Genomic DNA, 26669 nt, shown 5'->3' with positions numbered 1-26669 from the left:
CATCTACCACTGAACAAGGTATTGGCGTAACAGATTATAACCAGGCCAAGATAATTTAAGAAAAATACAGAAAAAAAGCATAGTAAGGTTATTTAATCAATTGACTCTCCGCTTACAGCTTGTCTTACTAATTCAACTTAGCTGTGGCGGCATAGAATTCACCTAGGGGCTTAAAGCGTTGATTCAGAGAGCTTTGCTTAACTGGACGCTTTTTTGTCACCCGCGTGCTTGGGTACCGAATAGCCCTTGCGCACGATCCGAGCTACTCAGGCTCGGGTGCTTCCTCCACCTGGCGCAATCAGACGCGCTGGATCATGGCCTCACGTTCGGGACCGGTGCCAATGTACTTGATCGGGACTCCCACAAACTTCTCGATATACTCCACGTAGTCGCGAGCCTCGTTGGGCAGATCGTCGTAGGTCTTCGCGTTGGTAGTCGGCGTTTGCCACCCTGGCATCTCATGGTAAATCACCTCAGCTCGTTCCAAGATCTCAAGATCCGCTGGGTAAGAGTCCAACTCCTGTCCGTCGACCTTGTAAGCAATCGCGATCTTGATCGTTTCGAAAGTGTCCAAGACGTCGAGCTTTGTCAGGTTAAGGCTGGTGTAGTAGTTGATTGAGTTGCTGTACTTGACAACAACAAGGTCAAGCCATCCACATCGGCGTTTGCGGCCGGTCGACGTCCCCCATTCCCGTCCAATCTCCTGAAGTTTGGTGCCAATCTTTTCCGTATCTTCGGTCTTGAAGGCACCCCAACCAACGCGGGTGGTGTAAGCCTTAACCACTCCAACCGTCTCTGCAATGTTCTTCGGGTTCAGCGTGAGTCCACCAATAATGCCAGCAAGCGTGGTACTTGACGAAGTAACGAATGGGTACGAGCCATAATCAATATCTAGCATCAGCGCGTTTGCGCCTTCGACCACAATCTTGGTGTCGCTCTGCTGTGCGGATGCCATGAAGGACACGCCATCCACGACATATTTCCTCAGCGACTCCCTATACTCCTCAAAACGGGCTAGCTCGGCTGTGACGTCGTACTTGAACAGTTCTCCGAAGCGCTTTTGATAGCCATCAGCTAAGCGCTTCACCTTCTTCTCCAAAAGTTCAGGATGGAAGATGTCAGTTAATTTGATGCCAGTTCGCGCTCTGCTTGTTTGGTAGCACGGGCCAATGCCACGTCTTGTTGTTCCAATAGATTCGTCCCCAAGCTCCTTCTCCTCGAGACCATCCACTGCCATGTGCATGTCCAAGAGGACGTTGACCCTGTCAGAAACAAGAATTCGGTCGTGGACCGCGGTCAGGCCCTTCTCTTCGAGCTCCTTGAGCTCGCTGAAGAAGGTTGGGATGTGAAAGACCACACCGGAGCCGATGAAATTCATGCATCGCGGATTCATGAGGCCAGAGGGCAAGAGGTGAAAGCTGTAAGAGATTCCATCCACCTTAACCACATGTCCTGCATTAGCCCCACCTGCAGCTCGGCAACAAATTTGCGCCTCCCGGGACTGGATGTCAACCAGCTTCCCCTTGCCTTCGTCGCCCCATTGGGCCCCAAGAATCACATTGATAGTCATTGTGTGCGATATCGAGACTGGCAGTGGCAGGTGCTGTCGTTGTGGTTGAAGAGGACAAAAAGAAAGTGAGCGATTTCTAAGGCAGAAATTCAGTTTTTTTTTGGGAGTTAGCGGGTCTTCCTGGCTAGCGTTAGCCCTAAATACCAGTCAGTACCTACGGAGTAGTCGCTGAACCCATTTAAAAAAAAATTCACCATTTATGCTTCGGCGCACAGCGGCTATTGGGAGAGGGTACTTGTTATCTTTGATAAGCTGATAAGCTGCTTATCAGTCCTAAATAGTCTTAACTTGTCCTCGTTTCCTTACCAGTATTTCTTGTGCTCGTTTTGATTAGCACAGTGGGTCGCAGGTAATTCCAAGCAAACTGCCACCAAATCGCCATACATTAGCGCTCGGAATTACGGAGGCACTGTAGCAACCCCGGACGGCGTACTGGCCAACGACTGGGGAGTGCTCAGCATGACAAATGGTACCCCACGATTGGCGAGGTGAGGCCCTGTAAGTAGCGCTGGAAAGGCCGCTGTCACCTGCATTTTTTACAGGGCCCGCGGCGCCCCCGCCCGGCCTTTTGCGCCGGCGGACGCTCTGTCTTCCGAGGACGTCGATGGCAATTTGTGGCTTGTTCCTGCTCGGCTCCCAGTCTTGCCGAGATAAAATTGTTTTATTACGCCGTCTCTCAATTTCGTAACTTGCATCTTCTTTTCCCCCTCAACGTACAATCGTCTTGTTTTCAATTTGCACACCACAGCATTCAGCACAAAAGCTCATCCACGCTTGTGCTCAGACACTGAGCGATAGCGACATTGGCACCTGGAAACTCGGCCCCACCCTCCTGCAACGAACTCGAAATCCATCTGATTCTTCCCCGTCAGCCATTGCAAACCCTTCTTGTCAAGTTCGGACAAACACAGTACCATCCAACATAGCCGCCGCTGTTCTTCAACGATACTCGGCTTCTTATTTGCAGGCTATATCAATTCATTCCCGCGTCATTCGGTCTTTGAATTGCCCGATATATATTTTTGCGACCGATTGAAAGATTCCACAATGTCCTTCTCGAGCCTTGTTCAGGATCTCAGCCTCCGCGACGGTGGCAACAACAACCCGAATGCTGCCGCCGCCAGCCGTCGCCCGCCACCCACTGTATCGTCGATTGACGACCGCGCCTCGCACATATCGCGCGCGCGGTCGTACGCCAGCACCGCGGCCACGAGCGTCAGCATCTCGGGCGACATCTCGAGCCAGCTGCATGGCGGCTACTTTCACCCGCTTGCCCGTTCGTGGCAGGCCGAGCGCCAACTGACCAAGGTACGTTCTTGAATCAATGACGGGGCAGAGCTTGAAGCCCCGAGTCCATTACCATCAGTAGCGCTAACACACTCCAGTCTATGCTCATCTACCCTCTCTTCATTACCGATAACGACGACGACATGATTCTGGTCCCCTCCCTCCCCGGCCAGCATCAGCTTGGCATTGGCCGCGTCGTATCATTCTTGGAGCCCCTCGTACACAAGGGCCTGCGCTCCGTTATCCTCTTTGGCGTGCCGATGAAGCCCGGCACCAAGGACGCCCTGGCCAGCGCAGCTGACGACCCCGAAGGCCCCGTCATCCGCGCCATTCGCCTCATTCGCCGCCGCTTCCCGCAGCTCTACATTTGCGCCGACGTCTGCCTCTGCGAATACACATCCCATGGCCACTGCGGCATCCTGCGCGACGACGGTAGCCTGAACAATGAGCTCTCGGTGGACCGCATCTCTGATGTTGCCGTCGCCTACGCCAAGGCCGGCGCCCACTGCGTGGCCCCCTCAGACATGAATGATGGCCGCATCCGCTCCATCAAGCTCAAGCTCATCGAGGAGGGCATCGCGCACAAGACGACGCTCATGTCGTACTCGGCCAAGTTCTCCGGCTGTCTGTACGGACCCTTCCGTGACGCGGCTGGGTCGGCCCCGTCGTTTGGCGACCGCAAGTGCTACCAGCTGCCTCCTGGCGGCCGTGGCCTAGCGCGCCGCGCCATCACCCGTGATATGTCAGAGGGAGCCGACATTATCATGGTCAAGCCTGCGGGCCAGTACCTCGATATCATCAGCGATGCCAAGGACTTGGGCAAGGATCTACCAGTGGCCGCCTATCAGGTCAGCGGCGAATATGCCATGATTCACGCTGGTGCCAAGGCTGGCGTCTTTGGTCTCAAGGAGATGGCATTTGAGTCTGCGGAAGCCATCCTGCGTGCAGGTGCGACCATTATCGTCACCTATTTTACGCCCGAATTCCTAGACTGGCTCGACAACTAAAGCAGTTGATATGATGAGATAAACAGGGAAACATGCAACAAAAATACACAACAAAATATACAATAAAGATAGGGGGTATGGGTTTGGATTGAGGACAGCACTGGCCGATAGAGCGGCTGGGTTGGCTGGAATGCTGGGATGCTTGGCTGAGATAGCGGGAACTCACTCCCCTTATGATGCATATTGGATGGCGTTTTTTCTTTTCTTTCGACACTTGTTTTACGACCAGAAAATAGTAATGGATCAAGATATACATGAATTTCTCCGTCTATAATAAAGTGATTCCCTCTCGTGCATAGTTTTTATGTACATATTCGAGGCCGAAAGCGAAACAAGAGGCTGTCGTGGCTGGTGGAGGTGGTCGCGTGACCATCCGGCGATCTGTCGCAGGCGGCACCAGGGACGCTATGAGATCCAGCGAATGTCGCGATTGGCAGCGGCGGCGGCGGCGGCGTGGTCGTGCGGAAAGCTCGGGAGCATATAGTAGCGGCTAAGCAGCGAAGCGGCGCGGAAAATGATGACGGTGCCAAAGGTGATGAGGAGCAGGCCCGGCGCCAGCGTGAGAAGCATGGTCGCGTGGCGACCGCCTGGGCGGCGAGGACGAAGTAGTAGCAGAGAATGACGACGAAGCAAGGGAGAAGTAGCAGACAGTCGAGGCGCGAGGCGGCGAGAGAAGAGCTCATTGGAAAGAAGCGACAGAAAGATGGAAAGTAAAGTTCAAAGGAGCGTGGGAGGTTATGCTGTCATTTTTTTTTTAGATGTAGTTTTTGTTTCGGCAACGTGATATGGCGATGATGAAGAGGAGAGTATTGGTAGTGGTGGTTGAACGTGGTGGGTAGGTAGATCGAAGAAAGTCCGTCCCCTGGCAGTCGAATGGGTGGCACAGCACATCTCACCACCCCTTTGAGCATGGGTACCTATATCGGGTGTCAAAGAACAAGCTTGGCGGCGTCGGTGGCGACCGTATCCGTACCCGAGTTACATTGGCTTTCTAGTAAACCATCTGCACAGTAAAGAAAAGACGAAAAAAAAAAAAAAAAAAAAAAAAAAAACCCTCGTCAAGCTCCGGATACGTGCTGACGGCCGAAATAGTGCAGCGGAAGGACTGCCTGCCTTGGGATGAGAGAGAGGCACGCACTCCAGCCGGCCGCTGCCAGACCCATCCATCCACAACTGTGGGCGCGCGCTTCATCAAGGGCGGGTTTTAGTGGTGATTCTGGCTAGAAATAGTGCCATTCTGAGAATGTCATTTTTGAGGTTCCATTTCTCTGACTCTGGTCCAAAAACCCGCCTCTAGGTACTTTACTTGCGCAATTGCCTCCCCCCCCCCCTGATAAACTACAGGGCAGCGATTCTGGCGTTGGCTGGTGGGGCCGGAAAGGGGACCGCGCTCCTGAAAGGGGAACAAGGGGCCATGCTCGCCAGAAACAAGCCGGGCTTCACAATATCTTCTTCATTACCGTTTCTTTCTAAATTCTTGAAATATGTTCTTCATCGCTCGGCTTGGCACTTCCATCCGGGCTCTCCTCTCCCAAGCGGCTGAATCATGACGTGTGCCCGTGTCTTGCCCGAGCGTTGCACTCGATTGCCTGGAACGCATACCAATCGTTTGTCCCGGCGCGACTAGACCATTTCTCACAGAGGTTGAGTGTCTTACAGGGACGGGCTGGCAGCCATGATCAATCAATGGCGCTTCTGCTGTCTTGCTGACCATTTCTTCATTACCCGTTTTCTCTGGTCTGGATGATGCTTTTTGGCAGAAGCAGCCCTCGTTTGGCCAACGTGGACCGTCGGGGCGGCGCCGCGCCTAGAACGGCAGGTTCTTTAACATCGAAGAACAGGCGTGCTGTTTCACAACCCGTCAGAGATCGTCTCGAGACGTGCGTGCCCGCCTCCCAGCGACCTCTTGGTATTGAGGCTCCACGCTGATCAGCCATAGCTAGCCATTCTTACATTTCTCAGGTACAGAGCACAAGGCGATCGTCCCTCCCACCACCAATTCTCCCCATGCCTCGCAGTTCCTCCTCGGGCGGCGAAGGGGGAGCTTGTTTCAATGTTTCTGATTTCGCAACTTACTCTCCGGCGCTCCATGTGCATGCTGTAAAATCAAAGAAATTCCCCTCCTTCTTTCTCTCTCTCCTTCCTTTTCGCCGTACACCTCGCTGCTGCGTGTTTCCCATTTGTGCCCGCCCGTTTCCTCTGCCAAAAGACGTTCTGGCAGCTGTAAACGCACAACTGCTTGCCGGCCGCCAAGCCTCGTCGCTGCAACACGCGCCCGTTTACAACTCCTCACCTTGATTGATCTTGCATTTTTCATGCTCTCGTTCTCAGCGTTGCACTCGTTTTCAAGCTCTTCTTCAATCCATCATTTAGCGCTTCCATTGATGCAAGCTCCTTCGTAATGTCGAGTAGCGATCAGGGCCCTCAGCATGAGGAGAAGCTGGGTCTCTTGGCCGAGCATGTTTCTGACACCGAGAGCGACGGCGACCTCTTTGACGAAAAGACTCGCTCCTCCTGGACCCGGTTCCGCGTCTCCCGCCTCCTCACCGCACCCTGGATTTTCGCCCGGTCGACATCGTGGCGGCCGCTGCTCGTTCGCTTCGGCTTCTTCCTCGTGCCCAGCTTCCTCCAGGGCCGTCACGCCCGCGAGCAGATTCGCCCGGCCAAACTCTCGCCCACGGCCTACCTAGACGGCATGCGCGGCCTCGCCGCTCTGTTTGTCTTCTTCTGTCACTACTTCTACCAGGCCTTTGTCATTGCCGAGGGCTGGGGCGCCGGCGAGTCCAACTACCACTTTCTCAAGCTGCCATTTGTCCGCATTTGGTACCAGGGACCGCCCGCCGTCTGCTTGTTCTTCGTCATTTCCGGATATGCTCTCTCATACCGGCCGCTCAAGCTGGCGCGCAGCCGCTCCTCGGCCGACTTTGGCAATGCACTCAGCTCCTTGATCTTCCGCCGCGGCATCCGCCTGTACTTGCCCACAGCCATTTCCACGTTCCTCATCGTTTGCCTGTTGCGCATTGGTGCCTACGAATGGACGCGAGAGTTTGCCTCGGACAAGACGTACATGAAGAATGTCGTCGAAACACACCCCCAGCGAATGGAGTTTGCTTCCGACCAGTACCTCGATTGGGCCAAGCACATGTATCGCTTCGTTCACGTGTTTGATTGGGACAAATATGGCGGTAGCACTTGTAAGTCTCACTGTCGCTCACAAGACGCTCGGCTACTCACACATACCTCTTCTAGCCTACGACGTGCATCTCTGGACGATCCCTGTCGAATTCCGTTGCTCCTTGTACCTATTCCTCGTCCTCATCGGGACCGCGCGCCTGCAAACCAAGTTTCGATTTCTAACCGTTGGCGGCATCATGTGGTACGTCTACACACAGTCGCGTTGGGAGCTGCTCCTATTTCTTTGCGGCATGGTCCTTGCCGAAATGGACTTAATCCGCGGCGCCCATAAACCCCCACCGGCCACTTCCGACCTCCCAGTCCACGAGACCCCCGCGGCATCTCGTCCTCGCTGGAAGGGTGTCTTCTGGAGTAGCCTCAGCATCCTTGGACTCTACTTGATGTGCCAGCCCGATCTCAAGGGCAACATCACACCTGGCTGGATCTGGCTGCACGCACAGATTCCTTCGTGGTGGCAGGAGGAGTCTTATCGCTACTACCAGTCAATAGGCGCCGTCATCTTTGCTCTTGCCGTTGGCCACTCGCCTTCGTGGCAGGCCTTCTTCAACACCGGCTTCGTGCAGTACTTCGGCAAGCTCTCCTACGCCATCTACCTCATGCACGGCCCGGCCATGCACTGCATCGGCTACCACTGGGAGAGAATGGCCTACGCCATCACCGGCGTCGACGGCAACTGGTACAACGCAGGTTTCGTGCTCGGTGCGGTCTTTTGTATCCCCACGGTGGTGTGGTGCTCCGACATTTTCTGGAGGGCCGTCGACATGCCGACGGTCAAGTTTGCGAAGTGGGTGGAATCTAAATGCATTATTCAAGCGTAATCTGTTTCCGGGTCAAAAGGAATGACACCAATCATGTTTGTTGAACTTGTTTTTCATCGAATTGTTCGCTAATTTGCTGTATATCCCAAATATCCAAAAATTATCCACTAGCATGTAATTCACATGCATTGTACTCTGCCACAAAGCATTTTGCGTGTAATTCACATGCGTTGTACTCTGCCGCAAAGCACTGAATATGTACTTGCACCCCTCTTAACCAATGTCATCATACCCCCGTCTCAATCATCTCTCTTGTACACGCGCTTTCCAGCCACCCACGTCTCCCTCACCTTTAACGTCCGCAAGCTCTCCACGTCAAACCCTTGTCCGTCGAACGGCTCATCCAGCACCACCCAATCCGCATACGCGCCCTCCCGAATCTGCCCAGCCTTGCCCTCCAGGAATCCTCCGTACGCCGGCGCTCCCGTAAACCCCCACAGCGCCTGCTCCAGCGTCAGCGCCTCCTCCGTATGCCACCCCTTGCCACCATCCTCGTCTCTCCCGAGGCCCGTCGCGGGCGACTTGCGCGCCACGGCCGCGTACATCCCATGAAACGGATTCGGCGGCTCCACGGGGAAATCGCTGCCCAGCACGGGCTGCAGGTCCAGAAACGACCGCATCCGGTACGCGGCGCGGCTGGTGCGCTCGGCGCCGAGCCGCGCGGCCGCGTACCGCATGTCGGAGGTGGCGTGCGTGGGCTGGATGGACGGGATGACGCGCAGCGAGTGCAGGCGCTGCTGGTCCTCGGGGGTGATGATTTGCGCGTGCTCGATGCGGAAGCGGCGGTTGTGCTCGCAGGTCGCCAGATTGGCAGAGGGGCCGCATTCTTGGCGCAGAGCGGCCTCGAAGGCGTCAATGGCGGCGCGGTTGGCGCGGTCGCCGATGGCGTGGATGTTGACCTGGAAGCCGGCCGCGGCCCACTGCTTGGTGACGGCCGCGAGGGCCGTCTCGTCGATGAGCAGGGAGCCCGTGGTCGAGGGGTCGTCGGCGTAGGGCTCGAGCATGGCAGCACCCCAGCTTCCCAGGGCGCCGTCTAGTTTTGCATTCACAGTCAGATGCGCGGAACAATCGATGCAAGACGAGAGTAGAAGAAAAAGCGACCCATACCTGCAAAGAGCTTCACGCTGCGGACGTTGAGGAGCCCGTCGTCCCGCTCCACCCTGGTCGCGTCGGCGGCGCAAAAGGTATTCCGCGCCGCGCACTCCCGCATCGCGTACACGCGCACCGTCCAGTCGTCGCCGCCCGCCAGACTCCGGAGCAGGTCCACGGTGGCCGGGTCCGTGCCGGCATTGTGCATGCCCACGAGGCCGACGGCGTTGAGCGCGCGCATGGCCGCCTTGACGTACCTCGTCTTGGTGGCGTCGTCGGGCTTGGGGTAGTGCGCGAGGATCATGCCGAGCGCGTTGTCGCAGAAGACGCCCAGGCCGGGCGGGTCGCGGACGACCTCACCGCCGGGGACGTCCGGGATCGGGTCCGGCAGCAGGTCCAGCACGGCCTGGGAGACGAGCGCGCAGTGCCCGTCGATGCGGTCGACGAAGAGGTAGATGCCGCGGAGCGCGGGGTCCTCTTCAATGTCGGCCTGGCAAGGAGCTGTTAGCCTCTTACCTTGCAAACAAAGATTTGACGATGAGAAAGCGCAAGGGTTTTCTTCTCGGTACGTACAGCGGTAGGCATGCGGCCAAAGTCGGTCTGGTCCCAGCCAATGCCGCGCAGCCAGCGCTCCTTGGTGCCGGACCCGGGATGCTGCGCGACGTGGTCCCGAAGGCGCGCGCGCATGTCGTCGAGCGTCGCGACGCCAAAGAGGTCGACGTTGACCAGCATCTCGCCATAGTCGACCAGGTGACCGTGGCCGTCCCACAGGCCTGGGATGACGAAACCATCGACGGCCGCGGTGGTGGTGTCCTCGCTGCTGCGTCGTTTTAGCTCTGGCTCGCTACCGGATGTGACTGCGGTGAAGAGGCCGTTGGCGACGGTGAAGCACTGCGCGACGGGCTGGTCGCTGTGGAGCGTCTGTACGCCAGTGTAGCAGTATGTCTGTGAATCATGGTCGTCGCCGGCGCCGGCGTGGTGGTACTTGGCCCGCAAGCCAAGCGCGACAAGCGACACGGCGACCAACAAAGATAGGATGGTCCCCATGCCATAACGTCCCTTTGGTGGTTTCACTGCACTACTGGGCCTTTCATCGGATGGCGGAGTGTCTGTCGCCAGGCCCTTACCGACCTTGTCACCCGGAGCGTCCATCCTCACAGGGCACCTCTTGCGATGAGCTCACTGAGCAGATTGATAGTCCACCAACGTGCGAGAATTTGTATTCGAGACTCCTGCGATAAGGCGCCTTGAAGTTTTTTTGATAAAGTAGCTGTCAAAGGGAGCCAATTGGGCTAGTCTACTTACATGCTGGGAAGGTTTGTTGGGTTCAAGTTTACTCCGTACGTACCCCGCCGCCCAAACCAAGGCACCACCCCCGCCTCTAGCGCATCGGACCGTGGCAGGCGGCCCTTTTGTCGAACGAAGGCTTTTTGTGTTTTCCTGATGCTCACTCATAGCTTTTTTTTTTTGGTATACCATGCGGATGTTTTGAGGCCATCAATCGTTGTACTTGTGTTACCCTTCTACAGTCACGTTCGTGATAATCAACCACTCGCATCACTTGCTCGCCGAAGAGCTTATACACGGCGCGCGATACGTCTTGGCAATCCCGGTCGACAACTCGGCATCCGCTCTACCAAACTTACCTTGCTGCATATCCTGAAGCTACAAATTTGTTTCCCCTCCCCTTTCCTTTTATTTGCCCTTTCTTTTTAGGAATAACGAAACACAATGCCGCTTGACACCGCCGCCGTCGACGCCCTCGCGGCCACCGACGTCCGCACCGTCATCCCGCCCGAGCAGTTCCTGCCGGTGCTGACGTCGGCGCCATTCATCCCCTCGCGCTCGCTGCTCAACCTGCGCGACGCCGGCGCCGTGCCCGGCAGCGCCATACCGGCCGGCCGCGTGTACCGCTGCGGCACGCTCGAGTACGCGGGAAGGGACCCCGAGGCGCTGGCGTGGCTGGCGGCGCACGTCCGGCACGTCTACGACTTGCGCCGCGAGGGCGCCGAGCGCGACGGGACCCCCGACCCGGCCATCCCGGGCGTCGAAAACGTCTGGCGGCCGGCACGCGGCGAGTACCCGACGCCGACGCTCGCCGACTTTGCCGCCGCCGAGGGCATCGCCGCCTGGAAGACGCAGTACCTCAACGTCGCGCTGGCGTACGCGCCCACGTTTGCGGCCGTCCTGGAGCACGTGCGCGACAAGCCGCGCGAGCCGATGCTGTTTCACTGCTCTGGTAAGTTGGCAAGGCTGGGATACATGTGGAAGCCGCGCACGAATGATGGCTGACAGCAAGGGTACGACGAATACAGCCGGTCGTGATCGCACAGGTGTCCTCGCGGGCCTCTTGCACCACCTCGCCGGGTCGCCGCCCGAGGCCGCCGTCCGCGACTACATGCTCTCGCGCATCGGCATCGAGCCCGTCCGCGACAAGCTCATGCCCTTTGCCATGAACACGGTCGGCATCACCGACCCGGAGACGCCGGGCTTCTACAACCTCGTGCAGCTGCGGCCCGAGTACTGGGACGCGTTCCTCGAAGCGCTCGACGAGAGTTTCGGCGGCTGGGACGGCTACATCACGTCCGCCGAGGGCCTGGGCTTCTCCGAGGAAGACCTCGCGACGCTCAAGGTGAACATGCGGACTGAATAGACAGAATGATCTGTTGTCGGTAGGCCACTTGTGTTGCGGTTTTGGGATGGCGCAAGTTTTTATCCCCCGCGAATTTCACTTGTTAAGAAAAAAAAAGAATATTTGTCTAGACCGCCTAGAAGTTGGATGGGTAGGAAGTGGGCGCGGGAGGACGACTTACCATAGATACCTGGACTGTATAGCTTTTCTTGTTTTAATTTTAAACTTGTTACGCCATTTTTTTCTACACCTGCCGAGTGATGTGCAACGTGTGACACGAAAAAGTTGAGATAATTTCAGACTATATGACATATTGATCTACTTGCGTACCCAGTATCAACTCGCATCACTACGTCACATCTTCATCACCCAGCCCTTATGTACCCCAGGGTCCAACATTTCTTCCCCAAGCCACTCGTGCCACTCAGCCACAACCCCCGTGTTCACGCCCGCAAAACGCAATCTAATGATAGCAGCGACCAAAGAAAAAAAACAAGGCGGCCAGATCATTCGCTCTAGTGACCGTTGCAAAAGATTGTGGCCCAGAATGCGCCACAAACCCTGATTTTGAGCACACGATTCCCTGCTGGTGACGTCTCCAGCCACACGTTGCGCTCTCCACACACGCCACAGATCCCTTCCCTGTTTGGCCAGCCCGCGCCAAAGCCAAGTTTTTGGTGGCTTAACAGGCCGCCCGTATACCTCCTCTCACGCTGGGATCTTGCATCATGCGCGCCTTGGTTTGCCGTGAGACAACATGGCGTTCATCCGGTTCGTCATAATACAATCATTATCGTGAAAGAGGGTGGCTGTCGCCCAGAGCCGGTCGTGTGAAAGATGTATAAAGACGCGCTGTTCCCTCTCACTAGCCACACTTCACTATCCTCATCAAACTCACCCCCATCCAAAGCTACAAACAAACAGCTTCAGCCATCTTCTCTACAATTCTGTAAAACTTCATTTTCAAATCATCCAAGATGCCCTTCTCCCACCGCAAGCACCACCACACCACTGTCGCTGCTCCTCCCAAGCGCAGAGGTCTCTTTTCACGCCGCCCTGCGCATCACCATACCACACATCACACCACAACCACCACCACTACCGCTGCTCCTCGCCGCAGAGGCCTCTTCTCTCGTCGCCCTGTCGTGCAGCACCACCACCAGCGCAAGCCCAGCCTCGGCGACAAAATCTCCGGAGCTCTTCTGAAGCTTCGCGGTAGCCTTACCAACCGTCCTGGCGTCAAGGTACGTTTCCCACTTCCATCCACAAATCACCCCACGGCCAATCCATTAATACAAGTACCCACAACAGGCCGCTGGAACTCGCCGCATGCACGGAACCGACGGTCGTGGCTCTCACCACCACCATTACTAGTCATTTCAAGCACCGATACCCTTTATGATAGCATAATGATTTAAATTTTGTTTTTAGTTTTAGCTTCGAGTTATTAAATTATACTATTATATCCGCAAATTCAACTTGTCCTCTTTGTGCCCAAATTATTATCCTAGCCCTGATGTGCGGGCTCCAAAAACCGACAACCGAGCAATTGACCCTCGCGCTGTTGGAACATGGCCACTTTAATTTCCTAATTCATCAAAATCATGGCTCTTTGTCAGAGAAGCGCGAAGCGGCAAGCTACGCCGAATTCTGTACGCGCCGCCACGGCCGATGGAGTGTGCTGGTTTGGCAATAGAGGTTTTCGTCTCACGTCGCATTACTTTATTGTGGTCGGAAACTGCAAGTGCTGCGAGACCGTCTTTGGCCAGCTCGTCGGTTTCGTCTCCACCCTCCAAAGGTTTGAGTCTGGCATAAACGGCGAAAGCTACTTCCAGATCCTCCAATGCCTTCTTGCTTGGCGACGGATGTTTCTTTACCCGACGATGTCCGTGTGCTGGTGCAATGGCAGCCACCCCCGCGTACGAAGCCGCAGTTTGCAGGCTGCTAACCAAGTCCTCGGCAGGCAAGGTCTCATGCTCAGGCTTCAAGTAGACGGAGAGATCATCGTCGTCCTCATCTATCCGGTGGAGTCGTGTCGTCGATGCTATTGTCCTCGGCGTTGACGAACCTGTCGGGCACTCCGACAATAGTCCATCAGAGAGGTTTTCTTCGAAGCTTGTTTCCTCCCCAAAAGGATCTCGCGGATAGGTGCAAACGTAGTCTTTGGGGCCATCTAGCCGACTGTCAATCCGTCCATTCGATCCGTGATAGTTGTCAACTATACTTTGGCGCACAGGTTGGATTTGACAGTTGACTGGCTTTCTTCTTATGCTACCTCCTACAATTTTCTGTACCTTTCTTCGATTGAGGTTGTTGCCTTCATTGAGGCGAAGCTCGATGGTGTTAAGTTGGTCCGGCATCAATGCCAACTGTTCGGTTGGGGATTCGACTGAGGCTTTGCTTGGGGACAAGCTTCGTTTCTGGAGCTCGGGCGTGGCCTCTTTTGCCATCTTTTGAACTTTGGTTTTCTTTGAAACTTGTAGAGCCTCGACCGGCTGGCGGCCCATATTACTGAGGGCTCGAGATACATCCGTCGAGAGTTGAGGAGTAGTGGAGTGTGGTAGTGACTTAAACAAGGCTGTTGCCGCTAGAATAGCTGAGATCTTGTCGTCGAGATCGACCGGGCTAAGAGTTTTCAAGGCAGCCGGCGTGCCTTGATCCCATTCCGTGGCGTCGATGCCAATTGCAGCACTGTCGTACGCGCTGGAGCCAACAACCTCCCCAGTATGGGATATCAGCGGAATTTGTGACAGGTTTGTCGAAGGATTGTCTGATTCTTCAGCTGCAAATAGTGCAATTGGTTTGTTAGGGGTCGAGAATAGCAGACGACGGGGACTGACGATTGGCACTAGTCTTGGCGTGGCGCGATACTCGTGGTGCCCAATGGCGGAGGACATAGCTGCAGATGTTGTATGCATTGAAACAATCTGTTGAATGCTTTTAACAACTGTTGAGGAATGCTGTAGTGATGATGGGGAAGAATTTAGGACTGATTGGGTTGTATCTAGAGAACAGTCTCGTCAGTTTAATAGACAGCCAGCAGCTGGCGGAGCAGTGCGACTACCTGGTTTGGAAGAGCTAAATGATGCTAAGAAGCTTTGCCGTTGTCTTCTTCCATCCAACATGCGAGCTGATGTACGCTTTCTGCCGTACGTCGTGGCAATTTTTGCCATTGTATGCTCGCCTGACCAAACGAGCGAAATGCAGCGAAAGCTGCGCAGCAGACATAAGGAACAAGATGAAACGAGCGAACGGAGAGAACTCCATGAGATGCGCAGCATCATTGAGGAAAAGGGACAACCGGGAGAGAAGAGAAGAAATAGCATCACGTGGCTCGGTAGGCACTGATGCCAAGGTCATGACCTGCTGGCATGGCAGCTGCGATGGCATCACAGGTCGGACTCGGCTCGGGTTTACAGCATCTAATTCTTCAGCCGAGCACGTTTTGACATCAGAGTACTATAATTAGCCTGTTTAGCGAGGATTCTTTACGAAAATGGAACGTGCTGCGAACGCGGCGCATCGCCGTTTGCTGGCAGGTCGTGCGGCCGGCGGAAGCTCACTTACACGCCGCCGATTTCGCTCCGATGCAGGGAGCTATCGAACGACAACAACAGCCGATATTTCAAGGATCGATCAAATCCATCTCAACAGCCTCTCGCATAAAGGATCTAACAAAATGACTGACATTTTAGTTCGGCATGCCATTCAACCATCATCAGCTGGAAGTGCGCCTCAGGACGTGGCCTGGCATCAGCTTTGGCCCACGTGACGCTCGGGAGTGGCAAGGCCCCGCCAGACCCTGGGCGGCGACATCATCAAAATTCTGGCCTCAGAAAAGGGCGAAACCCCAACTTTGGACATCGAGCGCATCACGCGACCCTGTAAGGCTCTCTAGCCGGGCAATTGAAACACTCAGTCGACAACTACCAGAGGTGGCAACTAAGAAGAGGACTGTCGCCTGCATACTCGATCGACGACCGCAGCTCCCGACCGTCACGGACCGCAAAGACCCCGATAGCTCCGAGAAGCTCCCACTCCGAACCTCCGTACCTCTCCAAGGGCCGGTGCCGCGCTTCTAGTGTTTAAAACCACCTGGACCATCTCCGACTCATCTAGAACATTGCTTTATTGCATAGGGTTCGAGTCTCGGACGCCACAATGCTACGACACCTACTACAAGGCTCTGGGTCTGCTCAGCAAGCCTCGAACATCATGAAGGTGCCATCGGGCGCCTGGCAAGGTGCTTGGCGACGCCTCTATACCACCACACAGCGCAGCATTGTTCGGCGTAGCCCGATCAACTCCGGTGCCTCGCGACGCTCTGCGACACCGCTTCACCCGTTGCAGCCCATAGGATTGCGGGCGGCAGCACCTGGATGGGCGCCGGCATCCAGGAGAGGCTTTCGCTTCTCCGCTTGGAGGCGTAGCACCACAGACGGAGAAAAGGCAAAGCCCCTCTCACTGTCGCAACGACTGAAGAAACTGTTCAAGGATTACGGAAAGTCCGCTATTGGCGTGTACCTGGCCCTCAGTGTTCTAGACTTTCCCTTTTGCTTCTTGTTGGTGCGCATTGTAGGCACCGACACGATAGGTATGTTTCAACATGCAAAAAGCGCCGAACAAATCAGGCTCGGCCGGCTCCGAACAAGTTTACTGATCCAGCCATTTTTGGCGAGGTTGCAGGCAAGATTGAGCACGCAGTCGTGTCCACTGTCTCCCAATTCATTCCCGACTCGATCCGACAAAAGTGGCGCGATTACTGGCAATCTGTCAAGAAGACGGAATCCGATACCCTTGGCAACGGGGATGTTAGCGAAACGGTGGAGATGATGGGATGGGGTGTTGAAAAGGCCCAGGAACATCACGACGAAGAAGCCAGTAGGTTGCCCATTCGCATTTTCGTTGCAGGATTGTCAGGTCACAAGTGGACTGTCTAGACCCATGCGGCGTTTGAATTCTGGCTTGCATTGTGAAGCGTCGGCGGCTAACAAGGTGCTTTTCTAGGTCTGGGAACACAGTTGGCTCTTGCATATGCCATCCACAAGAGCTTCATCTTCCTGCGAGTCCCACTTACGGCGGCGCTCACGCCCAAGATTGTCAAGAAGCTTCGGTCATGGGGTTGGAACATCGGAAAGAAGGCATAGTCGCCAGATTTCTTGATCAAGTCACGCATGCGACAACCGTGCGGGTCCTTTACGGTCAGAAATGGAGACTTGGGGGCGATGAAGATTTGTCCATACTCAACGAAGCGACGGCGAGAAGCTTCGCATGTACGAATACCTGGCAAATAAGGCTCTCATCGTTGGGATAGCCGTTGGACGGCAAGCGGCTATCAATACTCCACACCGGCTTAACGGCGAGTCAAGCATTTGGGCGTTTTGAAAATAGCGGGATAAAGCTTACACTGTGGAGGCTCAGGGTTTGATGGGAGGCGGCGATCAAGGATGCGAGCAGCTTTTTCACAGTCTTGTCATCTGAAAGGATGGCTTTTGAGGCTGCAAATCTTTTGCCAGCGTAGCCGAGCATATGCAGGGAGAGTGTAGATTTGACTTTTGGGGGCAGAGCGGTTGATCATTTTGTAAACTACATGTACAGAAGGGGGTAGACTAAGTTAGACCAGGATAGACTTGGAGCCACTATTTTTATGCTGATTCAAAGTAAAATACCTTCTTTTTGTGTGCTTGCAATACAAGTACTGATTCGAAATAGAGCTTGCACTTGCAGCCTGCCTTGACCCTTTCTTGTCATGTCCCTCTGTGGGTGACGGGTGTACTGCGACAAAAATGGCAAGGATTGGTTCAGTGACATGCATGAGTAGCGCAGAATTTCCTGGCCATACTTGCCTGACAGCCAGCCAGCCCCAGCAAAGAAAGCAAAAAGAAAAGAAAAAAACTGTTATTGCGATTAAAGTTTGGCGTTGCAGGGGACGGACGCCCAACCAGACTGTGGATTTGAGGGCCGCACTGCACTGGGTGGGCGAGATTTCCCCCTCAAGTAGCTGCCATGTACACATGCAACTCCCTCACGCCGGACTACTCGGCAGTACACATGAATGTGAATTGAAAGAAAAGAAAAAAAGCAATAATAAGAGGGGAGGGGGCGAGAGGTACGAACTGGAGCGGCCGGGTATGTGACGAGAATGTTATAGAACCCGCTGCCAAGAAAAACGTCTTTTCGCTTCCCGCTTGACAGGTCTCTTTTTATTTTATTTCATTTGGGTCTCGGCGGCGGGCATATGTGCGGAGTGCATTTTTCCTATATATGTTATGGATAATATAGATACCCTGAAATTACTCATGCGTCAAGACAGAGCATCTGTGACCCCCTCCGACCCTCTGTCTCTCTTCGCCTCTCGCACGGACGCATAATTCACCGGTGATGAAGACGGAACAAAGGCCAGAGAGGGGATGGATAGAAAGCCGTGCAGGGCTGCAAACCCGAAAAGGGAAGGAAGAGCCGTTGTCCCAGTGCATTTCGTAGAGAGCGCGGACCGTTGAGGTAGCTGGCTATTCCAACCCTCCCTCCCCCTCCAAGACCGTGCGTCCACAGTTGGGAATCGTGCATGATTTGCTTGTTAGGTCTGTCCGGTCGGCCGACTGGTCTCTTTTGGCCTTGGCCCTTTTTTCTTCTCCGTGTTCTTCTATGGGTCTGCCTGATATGACACTCGCCCAAAAGCCAGCCAGCCAGCCAGCCAGCCCCTGGGACAACTAAAACAAAGCAACGCCCCCACGTAAACCTTGAGCGTCGTGTCGTACTGAGTACGAATTTCCCTTCTCGACGGGACGGCTGGATAGTGGTTGGCTGGCCCTGCGCCCGTCACCGCGATGACGACGACGCAAGCCACTCCCTCGTTGCAAAACCACCTAGAGCAGGGGATCCATTACACCTCGCCCTCCCGAACAAGAAGGCATAGGGGTCTGTGGCGGCCCGGGGCTCAGTCCAGTAAAGTTTTGCGGCGCCACCTACTCACACGCCGCCGATGGAAGCGGCTCACCTGCCCGGACAGGCAAATGAGAGGCCAACGGCATATCCTCCTGTTTTATTAAGACAGTATTTCCTAAAATAAGGAAATGCCGGATTACAGTGGCTTACACGCTCCCAGGATTTAACTTCTAGCTGTCCCCTTCCCCTTGGCGAAGCGGGTTGATTGGGCGGCAGAGACGCTGACTCTTTTACCTTTGTTAGCGTGAGGCTGCTGGCTGAAACGAGCGCGACACCGCTAGACTTTTCTTGAACAGTGAGGCTCGCCGTTGCAACGGTTACATCATCCACCCATCTTTTGCACTATTGTTTTGGTTTTGGCTGGATTGCTTTTGTCGCCCTCCTCATCCACAAAAAAAGAAAGAAATGAACAAACGTAGCTCTCCAAACCCTCCATGCCTCCTTTTAGTAAGCTAGCCACAGCCCAGAGAGTTTCCGTCGCCAAGCCTGGTCACGAGGTTGAGGTCTGGGCTAATAACGGTGGTTGTTGGTGATCACAGACAGCCGCCCAGCACCACCGGAGGAACACGGCAAAAGCTTATTTATTATGGCGGAGAGGATGATGGTCACCGTTGCCGTGACGCGGCGGTGGCCCCCAATACCAACAGGCTACCAACACCTTGACGTAATCGTGAACACGGTCGAGGCAGAAGCAACTTTGTTGCTGAGAGATGCGTGTAGCGTGATCTAGAGTTGGGCTGTGCCGTGATATAGAGTTTGCTGCTTCTTGGCCCCGTTATGCTTGCTAATGCCACCCTGTCAGCTGAACACTGTAGAGCCCAGCTCAGAACGGGATTGTCTCTGGCAGATTATCATAATAGCAGGATTGTTAAGGCGGTAATAGTAGGACCAAATAAGAAGCTTTTTCGTATAAAATTGATGTGTTGAGACATGAGCAAGTGACAAGCTTTTGACGCAGGCCGAGAGCCTATTCCGCGTCCTGGTATGCCCGCGGTTGGCTCTAGCTTCTATGCAATTTGGTGCTTGTGGTAAAGCAGCAGGTCCGGACAGTACAGTCGCTGGCATCTCACTCCCGCAAATTCGGCCCTCCAAAATCCAAATTTAGCAATACAAGCCTTACTCAGCCCGATCGAATAGAAATCGAAACAGGGTTTGGTATCCTCAAGAGCCTTGGCACTTTTCCTGCAGTATCAAATACGAGTTTTATGACGTTCAGACTTGTGGTGGCAGGTAGCGCGGCCTGAACACGAGCGTCGACGTTGGCGAAGAATAGCAGCTGCGTCAAGTAGTTACTTGAAGAGTCGAGTTGAGTCAGCAGTAAGTGGTTGCCTACGTTGACAATGACTTGATTGCAAACTCTTGTCACTGAATCGGAGCAGATCCTTGTAGATACTAGTTTCGAAGAATTGTTTTTTTAATCCAACTTTTTTGCCCCTTCACTTCGAGGCCATCGCGGGCAGCATTCCGCGGTTCGGAACCCTGTACATCGGCAATTGCATTCTGTCAATCGCCAAGAACTGACACGCACCGGATATCGCAAACTTTAGAAACTGTGCTCCATCATCGTTTCACTTTGAAACAGTGAAATAATAAGGGATGAACGGCTTGAACAAGCATTTCTACCACCACGGCGGACACGCGGTGAGGAAGAGAGAATGCATACTCGAACCGGGGTATATCTCCTTGTTGTGCACGTCTGGTAAGCGAGGGGGGGACTGTCTTGCGAACTGACTTGTCTGCAGAAAGTCTATTTTGCGACTCGTGGAGGCAGGCCGGCTGTGCCAGCGAATCCGTTCTCTAGGGGCCTAAGAAAATTGCTTCAAATCAGATATGTGACAAAAATAAGCCAGCTAGGCAGGGTCAAGATATCAGTCAGACTAAGCAGCCCAAATTCCAACACATGCTCGAGATTTCTCGGCATCGACCCCGGTCAAAGGAAGATTTGACAGGACGCCACTTGGCCGAATTGGGCAGCGGCTGAGACGTGAGCAGACGCAAGTTGAAAGTTAAACGGTTCGGGCGGGGGGGGCTCTCTTCGAGGAAATTACAGAAGAAGTGCTCGTGGGAAAAGAGTCACTTCATGCCGATCGTGTCTCGGTAGACGCCCGAACTAGCGACGGAAGCCTCAGTTTTTACCCACGGACGATTGAGCAGGTTTGTATCTTAGTGCGACAAAGGTTGCAGGCCCCCTGCCGGCCGGCGTTCGTGGCGATTATACTTAGAATGCATTCGTCACCATAGGGATCTAAACTCCGTCCGGTTCTCTGGTGAGGCCTGCTAGCTCAACGGGAGCTGTTTCCTGATTCGTGCAATTCGCCCGGTAGCTGCTTCCGTGAACTTGAGGCGAAACGCGTTAGTGGGACGCAGGACCGGTATCTCAAACGGAAGAATAGGAGGGCCAAAAGAAAGTTTTGTCGCTCAAGAACTGTGTTGGAAGCGGGCTTTGTCTCGAAACCTCAAAGGGTACTTTGGCGTACCAGCGAAATAGAGTTTGGACTTTGTGGATACTAGCCTGCCAGCTGGGGCGCCTGGCGAGGCGCAAAAAAGTCACAAGAGGAGGACGCTACTACGGAATCGCTGGGACGGTGCCTGGCAGCGGGCGTCATACACGCTCAGTTGCTTACCAGTAGCTTGGTTGCTTGGCACCGATTTCTCGGGAAAGGAGTCGAAGCTCCAGCGACCTAATCAGATTGCGTGTTTTGGTGTGTCACATCACCAACGCGCTTGAAATTACGAAATACGAAAATACAACACTCCTGGTTGTGTCAGCCTCAGGCTCAGCTAGGACGGAGAGGAAATTTCTGTCCCTTGTGCACAAGGAACCCTCGGCAGCTCGGCCTGTGAATGATGTTCCTTGAGGATTCAGTTTCTACTGGTAAAAGAGGAGAGAGAGCCACCATATACAGTGGGGGAGCGAATCTTTCGAGAAGCACTGCAGAACGATTGCGAGCAATGGGAAGTGATGGACGGCAGTGATCGGGGCCGCATGAACCTTTTACGAACGCTTGGCACGGTTCGGTTGCGGGCTGGAGCACGGCCTTGAGGTAGCTTTGTGTGCTTTTCAATTCTGACAGCTAGATTCTGCTACTGACGGTTTAGTAGTAGACAACAAGGCGCTGGACAGGGACAATAGATATGCCGCAATGGGGCTCACCCGGCGAATGGTAGCTAACGTCCATCAGCAACTGAAACTCTGGATAGCCAACCAACTTGGACGTCACCCCGTCGCATTGAGAGCACGAGCCCCAAGGGTCTAGCTTCGTCAACTCGGTCAGGAAAAAGAAAAAAAACGACTTGCCGAGATCTTTCTTTCTTGGATAGCCTGCTCCATAATCGGAATGCAGCGCCGTGGGGACGAGATTCCTTGTGCCGAGGGGCGTGATCCTTGCATGTATGGTTCCTCATTGTAAGTGGCAACTGGAAAAGCCAAAGCTTCCCTCCCAACTGGTCTGCAACGATACCAAGTACGCTGATCCCAATTGGCAAGCGGGCCGTGAAACTTAGCCCAGCCTCTCAGAAGCTCTCTCGTCTACAGAGTTTCCATGGACACACGGGCGCAATTGTGATGCAGCCTCGGCCACTTGCCTGCCGGCCTAGCCACTGGCGTGCAGGGGTTCCTTGGATGACTGATTTCGTCCGATAACAGGGCCTTTACGTGGAAAAAGAAAATCAACACACAAAAGCGAATAACAAAAAAGGAAGGAGAGTAAATACCAGTAGATACGCCCAGGTACGCCCAGGTACGCCCAAATCTCTTTACGGCAGTAAATGGATCGTTACAACACGCCCCAGTCCACCAGGAATCCGAAAAGCCGAGCGTTTGGCGCAAGACCTAGATGAACCACCAACCATACGCTAATGCACTGGCCAGATGCTCGACGAACATCGGGCCAACATGGGACGTGCCCCTACTGCAAGTTGCGCGCCTGCACGTAGCCGTCTTGGGCGTTGGCGTCACGCGAGAGCCAATGGTTTCCTGAGCTGCTTGACGCTATGAGACGGTACGGAGGGGCGCCCATGGCTGACCCGTCAAGAATCTCTACTCTGGACCGGGAGGGGGACAGGCGCAAAGTCTCCACGATGTACGGAGTAATGGCAGCTAGACCAACTAGCAGGCAGGGGCCTCCTATTCCAGGACTGGTGCTAGCTCATGAACTTGGTCCATTTGAGGCGGGCTGAGGGAGGGGAGGGCGGGCATGGAGCCAACATTGTGGCATAAATTAATCACGAATTAGTCGCTATTGTTTGCCATGTGCCAACCATGTGCAAATCACTCAATATACGCGCACGTGTTGACATGCCCCGAAACATATACGTGTCTTTTTATCACTGTGATGCTGTTTATGCTTTTTTGTCTGTAAGTGAAGCAAACGAGAAATAGTCGTTCCACATTTGGCTTGGTCTTGACCAGTTCCGCATGATAAACAGGCAATATCTGCATCTGCAGCATTGATGCAGCTTAGTCGCACCACTTGGGCTCGAGATTCAGCCAATGGTCCGCAGCCTTGTACCCCAAATCATCCGTGCGGACAGGGGTCACAACAGACGATCGCCACTCGGCTTCACGCGGGCCGTTGCCAATTCTTTTCGTTTCCCATGCATCGTGCCGGAATTCATTAACCGGGCGTCGGCTCGTCGCTTATGGCTCTGAAACCAGCGTCCGCGAGTCTTGGGTTGAGTCAAGTGCCCGCATGTGTTGTCTAGTTATGGAACTTTGCCGAGGAAGAAGAAAAGGGTGGTGGAATAATAGAGGACAGTCTCAATGATTTAGCACACCAAAGATGACAGCCGCTAAAGATTTAAAGTTTACAAGGGGGGCCTGCTCTTGGCCGAACAATGAAAGGCGCGGGCATTGGCCCGGTTTGGGCCAAGCCGCCAGGGACGTACTTGCCAGCCAGCGCCCTAGCGGTAGGGCTTGTGCTAAATGGTTGGGTAGCTCGTACTCGACTCCTGACGGTGGGAGAATGGTGATGCTACAAAGTTTGGAGGGCTACGTTACTGTATGTCACTGCTGACACGGGGGCGAAAAATTGCCGGAGATGCAAAAGGCAGGACAAAAGGACCCCACGCTACCAAGGCGGATGGTGGGTGACCGTTTGGCGCTCATAGATCGACTTGGCTCCATATCAAGAGGAAAGACACGCGTATTGCATTGTAGCGCCAGTTAGTACGAGTCGCGAGCGCATCTTCCATCGTTTAGCTGATTCGGTTCTGTGCCAAAAGAAGTACTGTTTGCTGGTCTTGGGCAGAGAACGAGATTGCGAGAGGGTATCTTCAAATCAGCAGCCTGGTCGCAGGTACGGAACATGCCGTAAACTGAACACAATCGAAAAAAAAGACTGGCAGCTAGTGAGTGCCACGGCCGAAGCCACAATGACATGTCTCAGCTCGATTTGCCGCAATACTAGCCGTGGTCTGTATGTAGTTGTTAGATAATGTGATCGACCAGATGGCGGATGGTTGCGAAGCAAATTAAGTAAAAGAGGGATAAAACAAGTAAAAAAAACCTAGTCTCGATCCTCAGGAAGGGAATCAAAGGCGAGCATCTGAGAAAACTTGATCGGCACTCCATAGCCCTGCATCGGGAGCATGGCGTTCCGAAGGGGTCAAGGCGGCGAAGAGATATCCCAGCGGCCCAGTAACGGTGTGGGAGTGACTGAGATGAGTGGGCACATGTGTCCCGTACCTTGAAGGGGAGCTTTGTCTCTGAGCGAAACAGAAAAGATGGTTGGAGGCTCCGCAACAGAATCAAGCTATTGGGGAACTGATTCATCGTTTCTGCAAGTACGGGGTCAACTCTAGTGCCAAGCAGATGAATCTGTGAATGTCACTAAATGCGACTAAATGCGACCAAATGCGACTAAATGCTGAGTGGCATTTACCCCATACGCCAGATGACATTTGTGATTAGCCTGCATGTCATCGCAAGCCCTCTCTGGTGACATGCTGCATGTATGGAGTACCTGCCGTCGAATGCGAAGTGTACTTAGATTGCAGCGCCGTTATCCATCCCCGTTGGGCATTGTGGCGAGACGCGGACATGCATGTCACTGCCCCTCTGCAGTCCACGTCCACCCCCCCAGCAAGTGCAGGGGAAAATTGAGACGACGCTGCTAGATAGATGCGGCGGCCGCCGAGCCGCGGGGGGCAGATGTAGAATCTGTCTTGGCTGCCGTCACAGGCCCGTATCTTGGAGACACCATCTTCTAGAAGCGCCAGTCACCGCACAAGTCAGGCACCTGCATCCGGTCCGCAATATTTCGTCAGGGACAATGTCAGAACCTTTTTTCCTGCCCTCTTGAATGAACGGAGAGTATCCGTACCACGAAAGCCTGACCAACTGGCTTCCTTTGACAAAGAGGAAGCGGGTCAAGCGTAAAGTTTAAAAATTTATGGCGCGCCCTCTGGGCCGGCCGGAGGCAAAGGGCTTTTCACCACCGAGTCGGGCTCACAGGAAGGGGAAGAGAGTGGAGGGGCTCCAACACCAAATCCCTTCCGAGCCTAGGCGGTTTGGCCATACATTCGGCCGTTGGAAATGACCCAGGCGGCTGGGACTCGTGCCGCTCGCACGGGATGGAGCCGATCAGGAACCAGAGTTGTCGGTAAGAAAACGTAACATGCACGATTCAAGAAAGAATTGAAAAAATTTCATCTAATGGGGCAGAGTTCTGCCAGTGGAGGCTGATGCTGCAGATAGGCGAGATTGTGGCCTCTATGTCGTCCTCCGTCTTTAAAAGCTGTGAAGGTCTACAGTCGGGGTTTGACATGGATCGACTAGTCTGTTACAACAAAACATTGTTTCTAGTAGCAATCACCAAGTTCTAATGCCTTGTAACCAACTTGGCATTTTGCAAGGCTCCAAGGAGAGATGACTGTTTCTTCCATGAGGGCAATTGTCACGTCGACTTGGTTCAAAGTAGTCGAGACAAACCACAGGATGAAGATTCGAGCCTGGAACAGAAACCGATGCGGCGGACCACTGTATCGGAACTGCACCGCTTATCACAATTTCCCCTGGGTGTGTGTGGCCACTCTTGAAAGAGTCAGGGCGTCAGGGTTTTGCTGGTGGTGGGAGAGAAAATAACGCAGTGTGTAGGCAAGTCGCACCGAAGGATGCTCTTGTGTAAGAGTGCCCACGACTCCTGCGGGCAGCCGTGTCCTCCGAAGCGCTTCGGATTTGGGTCACAGTAAAGGGCTTCGCCCAGTGAGTAGCACTGGTGTACCGTGCGTGGGCACAGATTATCTGGACTTTGTGGGTTAATGAAAGCAAGATGGAGACAAAGAAGAAAGCTGTGTGGATGCAATGGCCAGCCGTGCCTTCTGTTACGTTTCGGCCTGGAGGAGCCGGCTAAGCCGGTGCCGTTTTAATGAGTTTTGACAGTTGCCAGCGTCTTGTATTATTAGGTATATGACCAGGGCTAAGGCTGGAGGATGGGAGGGGCCACAGTAAAATAGAAGACTTATGGAAGCTTGCAAAGAACACTTCTAGCCTCGATCCAGACCTCGCTGGACCGGCCTTGCTTGCCCACCCGTCCCCCAGCTCTGGTTCTTGCTCCCTCCCAGTGGGCTTGTTACCCAGCACAGAAACTCTGAAATTTGGGTATCCTGCCCTTTGTAGTTTGCTTGTGTTGGATGAACAAAGGGGCGAGCCTCGGGGATTCTCCGTCAGAAGCCAAATCCGGCACGGCGATTATCTCATTGGGGAGCTGCTCCCTGAGCCGAGCTCACAACTCAGTAGCTTACTTCTGCGTGGGGGTTCTAGCTTTTGGTGACGAGCACCACGCCGACATTTCGAGCTTCGCCTCATCAGCACCAACTGTAATTTTAGATTTACCAAGAAAACCTTCGTCTCTAGTTTCAGCAACCTGAGTAATTACCGTCGCTTCGGCTCAAAGCCCGCACTGGAGGAAGTATGTTGTGGAATCTTGCTCGCTGTCAATGCCGCGACTGCTGAGTAACGTTTCTTTTTTAAGATGTGCGCCCGCATGTCAAACGCTCCTTTCCACAGGCAGGCGCCGAGTATGATTCATTTACGTCCAAGTACAAGCCATGTGTGGAGTCGCGAGCCTTCACCGAGCCCATCTAATAAGGCAAGCTTTCCCCTGTATTGATTGCTGTTGCATTCT

The 26669-nt window shown here is 54.1% G+C and overlaps 9 protein-coding genes across 9 annotated transcripts; 5 read left to right on the top strand and 4 right to left on the bottom strand.

Moving 5' to 3' along the window:
• Positions 1-298: 298 nt before the first annotated feature.
• LMH87_010451 (uncharacterized protein) lies at positions 299-1570 on the bottom strand (the record flags this gene model as incomplete). Its single annotated transcript, XM_056197613.1, has 1 exon — positions 299-1570. The coding sequence occupies one exon, from the start codon at positions 1568-1570 to the stop codon at positions 299-301; it is 1272 nt and encodes a 423-aa protein (XP_056054645.1).
• Positions 1571-2617: 1047 nt separating this feature from the next.
• Positions 2618-3864, top strand: LMH87_010450 (uncharacterized protein; the record flags this gene model as incomplete). Its single annotated transcript, XM_056197612.1, has 2 exons — positions 2618-2878; positions 2956-3864. 2 exons carry the CDS (start codon positions 2618-2620, stop codon positions 3862-3864), a joined length of 1170 nt encoding a protein of 389 aa, XP_056054644.1.
• A 2401-nt stretch (positions 3865-6265) lies between these two features.
• LMH87_010449 (uncharacterized protein) lies at positions 6266-7877 on the top strand (the record flags this gene model as incomplete). Its single annotated transcript, XM_056197611.1, has 2 exons — positions 6266-7058; positions 7114-7877. The coding sequence occupies 2 exons, from the start codon at positions 6266-6268 to the stop codon at positions 7875-7877; spliced, it is 1557 nt and encodes a 518-aa protein (XP_056054643.1).
• Positions 7878-8116: 239 nt separating this feature from the next.
• Positions 8117-10118, bottom strand: LMH87_010448 (uncharacterized protein; the record flags this gene model as incomplete). Its single annotated transcript, XM_056197610.1, has 3 exons — positions 8117-8910; positions 8985-9456; positions 9540-10118. 3 exons carry the CDS (start codon positions 10116-10118, stop codon positions 8117-8119), a joined length of 1845 nt encoding a protein of 614 aa, XP_056054642.1.
• Positions 10119-10697: 579 nt separating this feature from the next.
• On the top strand, positions 10698-11619 carry LMH87_010447 (uncharacterized protein; the record flags this gene model as incomplete). The annotated part of the gene is made up of 2 exons (XM_056197609.1): positions 10698-11205; positions 11282-11619. 2 exons carry the CDS (start codon positions 10698-10700, stop codon positions 11617-11619), a joined length of 846 nt encoding a protein of 281 aa, XP_056054641.1.
• A 956-nt stretch (positions 11620-12575) lies between these two features.
• LMH87_010446 (uncharacterized protein) lies at positions 12576-12972 on the top strand (the record flags this gene model as incomplete). The annotated part of the gene is made up of 2 exons (XM_056197608.1): positions 12576-12842; positions 12910-12972. 2 exons carry the CDS (start codon positions 12576-12578, stop codon positions 12970-12972), a joined length of 330 nt encoding a protein of 109 aa, XP_056054640.1.
• Positions 12973-13178: 206 nt separating this feature from the next.
• On the bottom strand, positions 13179-14495 carry LMH87_010445 (uncharacterized protein; the record flags this gene model as incomplete). The annotated part of the gene is made up of 1 exon (XM_056197607.1): positions 13179-14495. One exon carries the CDS (start codon positions 14493-14495, stop codon positions 13179-13181), a length of 1317 nt encoding a protein of 438 aa, XP_056054639.1.
• Positions 14496-15759: 1264 nt separating this feature from the next.
• Positions 15760-16745, top strand: LMH87_010444 (uncharacterized protein; the record flags this gene model as incomplete). The annotated part of the gene is made up of 3 exons (XM_056197606.1): positions 15760-16192; positions 16285-16479; positions 16606-16745. 3 exons carry the CDS (start codon positions 15760-15762, stop codon positions 16743-16745), a joined length of 768 nt encoding a protein of 255 aa, XP_056054638.1.
• Positions 16746-16766: 21 nt separating this feature from the next.
• On the bottom strand, positions 16767-17127 carry LMH87_010443 (uncharacterized protein; the record flags this gene model as incomplete). Its single annotated transcript, XM_056197605.1, has 3 exons — positions 16767-16792; positions 16842-16950; positions 17005-17127. 3 exons carry the CDS (start codon positions 17125-17127, stop codon positions 16767-16769), a joined length of 258 nt encoding a protein of 85 aa, XP_056054637.1.
• Between the last annotated feature and the right edge of the window lie 9542 nt (positions 17128-26669).

The sequence above is a fragment of the Akanthomyces muscarius genome, chromosome 5, assembly GCF_028009165.1.
Source record: "Akanthomyces muscarius strain Ve6 chromosome 5, whole genome shotgun sequence".
NCBI lineage: Eukaryota > Fungi > Ascomycota > Sordariomycetes > Hypocreales > Cordycipitaceae > Akanthomyces > Akanthomyces muscarius.
This window is presented reverse-complemented; position numbering and strand designations above follow the sequence as displayed.